This window comes from Gorilla gorilla, chromosome 16, assembly GCF_029281585.2.
Source record: "Gorilla gorilla gorilla isolate KB3781 chromosome 16, NHGRI_mGorGor1-v2.1_pri, whole genome shotgun sequence".
NCBI classification, from domain to species: Eukaryota; Metazoa; Chordata; class Mammalia; order Primates; family Hominidae; genus Gorilla; species Gorilla gorilla.
The window spans coordinates 59858650-59867201 of NC_073240.2; the positions used below are offsets into that span (position 1 = coordinate 59858650).

Consider the following 8552-nt stretch of genomic DNA (forward strand, 5'->3'; position numbering starts at 1 on the left):
GAAAAACTTAAGGTATTTTTAGGTTTAAGACAGAAAACCATTAGAGAGGAATTGTTTGAAGATATTGAAGAGAGGCTTGGTGGGAAGTAGTGAAGTAAGCATGACCCACGGTGAACAGGTGAAGGGAGGAGTGGGTGATAAGGATTGAGTTCGAATAGGAGAAAAGCTCATCCGTAAAGGCTGGAGGAAAGAGACTAGGGAGGAGAGGCTTTTCAGGGTAAGTGAAGATTTAGATAATTTGGGATGCAGGAGTTCCTTTCCGATTTCTTTGAAGATGTTTAGGAGGTTGGGTTATCTGCTGAGTAGTAATGATCTTGGTTATAAGAAAAGTTGTAAATAATTTAAGTAATAGGCTATTGAAGGTTAAAAGTTATTGCTTATTTATTTTAAATTCTTTTCCACATATGAAGTGTCTGTTAAAGCTATAAATTCTGCTTAAAGTATGTTGTGATTCAGTGTAGGCTAATTAAAAAGTAATGTCAGAGATTTATTTATAAAGATGGAAGAATGATGCTGTATCTCAGAAATGCCCTTTCCTAATACTCTTATTATGCATGGCAGTTATGATCTGTACAGTTGCTGCAAACACTGAATTAGCAAATATGGGACCCTTGCAAACCTCTATTGACAACTAATCAGTGTATAACCTTTTTTATGTGTGTTTCTGCTTAAAGACAACTTTAAAAAATATTGTAGAATCATTAACATTGAACTCATAGCCAACAACACTGTAACTCATGCCTGAATGAAACTTATTCTCTCCATAAGGTGTATGACAGCCTTCTTTGCTTAGGAACACTAGACAGCACTTCAGCTTTATGCTTGGGTGCCATTTTAAACACAATCACCAACAAAAAGCACAAAACTGTGAACAACGTGGCACTAAACAGTCTGCAGACAAGACACTGGTTTATAGTAGGAGCTCAAATACGACAGAGCCCTGTTCTACCTCAGCTGGGAACAGAGTTGCATGTTGGGCAACTCCAATTTTTTGCTACCGGGCGTATCCACGAATGACTCTGAAAGCACAAGTGTTGATTATGGGGTTACAAGTAAATTTTAGCCCGTGGGTCAGTTCACACATATGTAATCCATAAATAATGAAGATTGACTATAACTAACAAAAAATTAGAAAACAGTGTTAAAAGTTTCCCTAATAGAATCAAGCAAAAAAGGCATAGGGTACTTTGGCTGTTAGGAAGCTTAACAGAAATGAAGTAAAAAACTTATCTTGAAGGTAAATTTTGTTGGAAAATTGTGTGCATTTTTTGTTGTTGTTTTAATAAAGCTCTCTGAAATGGACAGGATCTTAAGACAATTTTACTCTTTTCAAGTTTGAGCTACTAAGAGCCTGAGGCTTAAGTTTGGGCATTTTGGAGAGTTAGGTTATATTTTAAGAGAAACCTAAACCTGTTACAGAATGCTTAGTTGGAGTTATGTATTCTTATTGAAGTCAAATTTTATGAGCAGTTGAATTGAAAACATTGAAGGTCTTGAATTATTCAATGTTAACAGTAAATCACAAGTCTATTCTTAAAATTGATTTAGCCTATCTCTTCTGTTGAAATAGGTTCCTGATATGGCAGGCTATCCCCACATCCGTTACATTTCATCAGGATTGGATGGAACATCATTCAGAGGTCCTTTCAGGGGCAATTTTGAGGTATGTAATAAAATAAATGAATATGTTTGTCACAGTATCTTTAATGCAGAGAGAGTATATATACACTACTATACACAATTGTGTAGGACTGCTACAGTGGCTGGGAATCACATGTGATTTTCTGATGTTGCTTCTGGGAGTTACAGAAATATTTGTAAGTATTATTAATCTTAGGGTCAAAAGTTACCGAAATATTTAAAGATGAGTAAATGAAAATATCTAATATAGAAGAATATAAAAATGTATTAAATCAATATAAATGTCAGATATATAACTATACCATTAAATGTGGTGGGGAACGTAATATTTTTGACTCAGCTAAATTTTTAGAGAAATCGGTAGAGAAAAAGAAACTTAAGTGATTCCCTTTGTAGCTAAATGTCTTGTTTGAATTTTCAGGAAGAACAAATCATTTGAATGGGATTTAAAGTTTTGTTGTGGTTTGTTTTTTTTGTTTGTTTGTTGTTTTTTTTTTTTTAGACGGAGTCTTGCTCTGTCACCCAGACTGGAGTGCAGTTGCACAATCTCAGCTCACTGCAACCTGCGCCTCCTGGGTTCAAGCGATTCTCCTGCCTCAGCTTCCTGAGTAGCTGGGATTACAGGTGCCCGCCACCACGCCCGGCTAATTTTTGTATTTTTAGTAGAGATAGTGTTTCGCCATGTTGGCCAGGCTGCTCTTGAATTCCTGACCTCAAGTGATCCACCCACCTTGGCCTCCCAAAGTACTGGGATTACAGGCGCAAGCCACCGCACCCGGCCCCTGTTGTGTTTTTTTTATGTCAGTTTGGAAGTTGGAGTCAGTGTGACTTAGAACTATTGTTTGATTTGGTTCCTTAATTTACTAGAATTATTTCATCTTCTCCATGCATGCATACATACTGACTTACATAGTACCATGTGGTAATATTGTTGTAATTTATAAAGATAACTTTTGCTGTACCATTTCAGTTGGCTGAGGAAAACATGATAAACAACCATTTGCCTTAAGTCAGGCATGGTGGCTCACACCTGTAATCTCAGCAGTTTGGGAGGCCGAGGTGGGAGGATCACTTGAGGCCAGGAGTTTGAGACCAGCCTGGGCAACATATAAACTGTTTTATATATATACTTATATATAAGTAACCACTTGTCATGTGTAAGTTTTTTTGAACACTGTATTTATATTGCAAGTTTCTAAGTATGGAGGTTTATTTCTCATACAATGTTGACAGTACTGTTCAAGGAATAATCATCTTGGCTTTTACCAGTCATTATATTCTTCACTTTCAGGAACTGATTCATTTGGAAGAAAGATTAGGAAATGTCAATCGTGGAGCATCCCAGGGGACAATTGAAAGATGTACATATCCACATAAATACAAAAAGGTAAGAATTTATTCTATGAAACTTCTGGAGTGTTACTGAAATGCATAAATGTAATATATACCTTTTTTGAATTTGTAGACTCTAGCAATGACATTTTTATCGAAGTAATACATACATATTGTTTAAAAATTTTGGAAAGTATAAAAAATATATACTTTGCAGTTTTTTACTCTGCAGACCCTAGTCCTTCTTCCCAGAAGTGATATCATAGTTAAGGATTTAGATATTCTTCTAGATATTTTTTAGCATTTTCTAATAATGTGCATATGTATATATATTTTTGTCTACTTTAAAAAAAACACAAAAGGAGATGATAACCACATAGTTTGCAGATTGCCTTTCATGCCATATTAGCTCCCACAGATCACCCTTATTATTTTTAATAGCTTATATAGAATTCCATCATATGGCAGTACTGTAATTTTTTTAACTAGCAATTTATTTTGACGGACAGTTTATTGATGTGTGTTTCTTCTACTCTACCCTCAGTTGCTTGTATAGCATTATACAGTTATGGGGTAGACATGTTAAATACGTGTCTTAAACCATGCTCAATACCAACGGTCCCCAACCTTTTTGACACCAGGGACCAGTTTTCATGGAAGACAATTTTTCATGGATAGGTGGCAGAGGGGATAGTTTCAGAATGAAACTATTCCACCTCAGATCATCAGGCGTTAGTTAGATTCTCTTAAGGAGCATGCAACCTAGATCCCTCACATGCACAGTTTACAATAGGGTTCACGCTTCTATGAGAATCTAATGCTGCCGCTGATCAGGAGGCAGAGCTCCGGCAGTGATGCTCGCTCACCTGCCACTCACCTCCTGCTGTGCAGCCGGGTACTGGTTTGCAGCCCAGGGGTTGGAGACTCCTTTATACTATGTAAAGAATAATCATAAAGTGTGAAAATTACTATTCTCTGTATTTTTCATCTATTTTCAAAGAGTATTGAGGTATTACCAGTACATTCAGGTTTTCAACTGTCCAAGTTAAATACTGTAACTAATGTTAATTTAAATGGATGTTACTTGAAACATTCACTAATAAAATAAAACTTATTTATGCTCATGGTAGGATAAAAATAGTTTATATTGTTTATCATTCTCGTTGTGGATTAAAAGTAATAGCTTTCAAGTGAATGAATTTTTGTTAAATTTGATTTTGCTTTTGATCCCAATTATTAGAGGGTCTTAAAAAATATACTTAATTGATGATAGTCACTTAATTCATCCATTTATTTATGACAGTCTTACCTGGGAAAAAAGTGCGGGTGAATATGTGGTTTTGTTTTGTTTTGTTTTTCAAATAAACACAGACTTTACTCAGTTGTTCAATAATGTCATCTCTACTAATAAGGTAACAACTGATTGGTTCTCACAGAGGAAACTGCACTGCAAACAAGATGGGGAAGAAGGGACTGAGGAAGACACAGAGGAAAAATGTACTATCTGTTTGTCTATTTTAGAGGAAGGTGAAGATGTGAGGTAACTAGATATTAATTATCTAAAATCCATTGTCAAAACTGTACATGGGATTTTATTTGAAAAGTAAATTACACCAGGCATGATGGCTCACACATGTAATTCCAGCACTTTTTGAGGCCAAGGCCAGAGGCTCTCTTGAGGCCAGGAGTTTGAGGCCAACCTGGGCAACATAACAAGACTCTGTTTCTACAAAAAAGAAAAACAGTACAATTATTTGCATGTGATGGTGTGCACCTGCAGTGCCAGCTACTCAGGAGACTAAGGCAGGAGGATGGCTCAAGCCCAGGAGTTTGAGACTGCAGTGAGCTTTGAGCACACCACACTGCACTCCAGCCTGGGCAATAGAGTGAGACCCTGTCTCTGAAAAAAAAAGTAAAAGTAAACTGGAAACCAAATAAAGATTACTCTTGGCATATACTGTTACCAATTTCTGGCACGTAGAACTGGCTTCATCTAGCGAGTGAAACAATAAAAGATTAAAGTATCTATGTTACCAACATGGGAGTGGGAAATATACTGCCTATTGTAGGGCCACACAAGGTTTGGCCAGGGAAATTTTGTAGTCAAAATTGTCTTCTGTAAATCTTGCAGAAATGAGAATTTGAGAGGCTTTGGAGGTCGTAGAAAGTTATAATGTGTTCTTCAGAACTTAAACGGGGATCCAGATTAGCCCTATGCAGTCTGTTTTACAGCATCTTTTTTTCTTTGTTTTTTTTTTTTTTCCTTTTTTGGGAGATGGTTTCCTTCTGTTGCCCAGGCTCAGGGCAGCAGTCTCAGCTCACTGCAACCTCGACCTCCTGGGCTGAAGCGATCCACCTACCTCAGCCTCCCAAAATACTGGGATTACAGGCGTAAGCCACTGCACTCGGCTATAGCATCTTTTATAAACTGGTTTTGTCATAAAATTTCCTCTAAACTAGTAGGACTATTCCCTTCTTGCACCTTTGTTGTTTAGAAAATGTTAATATGTTAACCGTGTATTAATTTTAGGCATTTTCTTTGTATAATCACTTAAGTAATTGTTTTCTTCCTGTTCTTTTTTTTAATGTTAACATAGTGCCGTATGAAACAGGTTCTATATCATATATAACAGAACCTTGTAGTAATATTATTGCCCTAATTTATAAGGATAACTTTGTCGTACCTCTTCAGTTGGCTGATAAAAAAATTATTGTCTACCATACGACAAATAAGGTTATTTGCACACTGTATTTCTAATGAAGGTTTATAAATTTGGAACTTAATTGCTTTTACAGTATTGACAATACTGTTCAAGGAATAATTGGGATACTTTTTTAAGCTATTATTTTAACAAGATATTAGGAAGTCTGAAAAGTGTATAAAAACTCTTAACAGTTGCTAGAAGTAGAAATGGACACGAGTCAGTAACTTTTATTCCACTGTTAACACTCAGATTTAATGTTACCCTATCTTGCTTGGGGGCTTTATTTCTCAATTTCTAATTGGTAATTTGGCATGATGTAAACAAACAAATCATTACATCTCCTTTTAACCTACCTATTAAACAGTAGCACAATATTAAGTGTATATAACAATTATTCCGTGAAAAAAGTATTACTCACCTTTAATCAGTTATGTACTTAAGTTTAATGTGTAAAGATATTCTTGATAGAAAATAACATTGCACAATAAGACATTTTTTAGTGAGGAAAGTGTAGTTACTATGTATTTGCCACGTGAATTGTAATGTTTTTGAGAGAGAATTAAATGATGTAATAAATATATATTTGAGATAATATGTGTTTTTAAAGGGCATTACAAATACAGTGATGATTTGATTTTTAAAAATATATTTGCAATATTATGTGACAGGTAACATACTACTAACTCCAGGGCATTGGCAGCTCCTGTACCAAAACAAAACTGGAATAATTGGCAGTGTAATTTGTGTTCTTACAGTTTTTAAGATTTTATATAATTTGGTCCTGTAGCTTTGAAAGTTAATTATCTTGATCATTTGTATATTATATTGCCCAGAGTGCTAATTTAATCTATGTGTTTTTTATAGAAGAGGAAGATGCTTAGTACCTTCAAAACATTATTGAATTATTACATATATAATTTGTTAACTACGTACAATTATCATAAAATTTAATTTTTGCTTTTTGTTTTCTTGCCAATAATAGACGTCTTCCATGTATGCACCTTTTCCACCAAGTGTGTGTTGACCAATGGTTGATTACCAATAAGAAGTGCCCCATATGCAGAGTGGACATTGAGGCCCAGCTGCCAAGTGAAAGTTGACACCATGTTTCAGAACTCTTGCCCTCCCTTCTCATTCCCATCCTTCCTGGTACTGCAGTCAACCAAAGATGGCATGACTTACCTGCGCAGATTTGGAAGCATTGAACTTAGAGTGCTGGCTCTGCTATATGGTACAACTAATGCTAGACCTACAGTTTATGTATACAGTTGATTTTGATGTATTTATAAAAGCTTTTTTTTCTAGATTTGACATTTTTCTGTATCATTTTACTGTATTTTTGCATGGTTCCTTGTATTGCATTTCTTTGCACATATTATGGGCTTGTGACCCTAAACTTGCAGGCAAGGTTAGCTGCTTTAGTAAGTAGAATTTTGTGATCTTTTTGTTTTTTACATAGTACCAAGCCTTGATAATTATGAATTTTTTATCCATTACTAACCTTTAATTTAATCAATCATGTACTTTAGTTTAATGTATAAAGATCCTCTAGAAAATGATAATATTGTGTATTAAGACATTCCTTAATTAGGACAAAATGGCTGCTGTATATTTACTATATGGAGTTCTGAGTTAAATACCATCCTTAATACTGGGAACAGAATACAACCCATATTAAATCAGATGCAGGTGGTAGTCACATCACCAGAGTGATCAGTATAAATTTTCTTGGTGTATCCTTTTCCTTTCAACACAGTGCAGATAAGAGTTGAATATTGATATCATACATTTAGACTGCTGTTCTGATTGCATTTATCTTTTTCCTACATCATTTAGAATTTTATTTCCCTGATTCAGTTTTTGCTGCTGTGAAACAGCTCTGATGAACACTAAATATTAATTTCAATTAGCTAGATTGTACATACTTGCAGATTTAACAAAATTTTAGGGAAACTGAAAAAGACATGTAGAATTTGTTGTCTTCTGCTAAGCACGAAAAGTTAAGATATCTGCTTACATTGATTTTGTAGACACATTAAGTCAAGATTTGGAATTTAAGTCACTGGCAGGTATCTGTGCATTCATAGAACTTATAAAGGTCCCAGGATCACTTTTAAGGGATTTTTATTAGTTTAAAGATAAATAAAGTCAGCTGAATCTACATGTCTCTTGTTTTATTTCTCTCTAAACTTGAAAACAGTAAATCTGCAGATACTGTGAGGCACAAATTATACTGTCAACCTACTGTTGCTATGGTTATATACTCCCACTTCATACATTACCAAGAGTCGATCACTGATTTAAAATTTTTAATTTCTATAGTTAAGATTTACTGCATAATATAGAATATAAAGTTAAGTTAACATACTAACATTTCTCCTTTGGAGGAAGTTTTAATCTACTTCAGGATGCATATTATTATCAAGATACTTTCATATACAGGATAGCCTAATTTTATTTGTTTAAATATGCTTAATATGCCCCAGATTGCAAATGCATCCAGTCAGTAATATCACTGTCTGTATGTGGAGGACATGTTCCCATGGATCATATGTGAAGATGTCAATAAGCTTGCATTAAGCCACCTGCTTTGTAAGTGGATTGATTAATAAATAACTTATATTTCTATTGTCTTTGTGTGTCATAATTAGTTTTTATAAAAACAGTTTACATTAAACATCTTGGAGTTCAAAAATAGTGATCTCACTCAAATTGACATTTGCATAATTTGACATTTATATTCATTCAGTTATGACTACTTGCCCTTTTCTTCATATTAGTAAATGTTACACTGTAGTACTTGTCAGTGTTAACAGGCTTCAACATAGTATGTGTGCAGATGGACAATGGATTTAAAGAGCATACCTTATGATT

The 8552-nt window shown here is 34.7% G+C and overlaps 1 protein-coding gene across 8 annotated transcripts in view; it reads left to right on the forward strand.

Moving 5' to 3' along the window:
- RNF111 (ring finger protein 111) overlaps positions 1-8311 on the forward strand; it is a 106664-nt gene extending 98353 nt beyond the window's left edge. For 4 of the 8 annotated variants that reach the window (XM_063699030.1, XM_063699029.1, XM_063699034.1 and 1 more), the window contains exons 11-14: positions 1571-1663; positions 2933-3028; positions 4386-4513; positions 6661-8311. In XM_063699030.1, the coding sequence (XP_063555100.1) occupies positions 1571-1663; positions 2933-3028; positions 4386-4513; positions 6661-6778 (435 nt within the window). In that variant the 3' untranslated portion in view covers positions 6779-8311. The remainder of the gene's footprint in view (positions 1-1570; positions 1664-2932; positions 3029-4385; positions 4514-6660) is intronic. The other 4 variants (XM_063699033.1, XM_063699031.1, XM_063699036.1 and 1 more) reach the window with 1 other exon arrangement.
- The last annotated feature ends 241 nt before the right edge of the window (positions 8312-8552 follow it).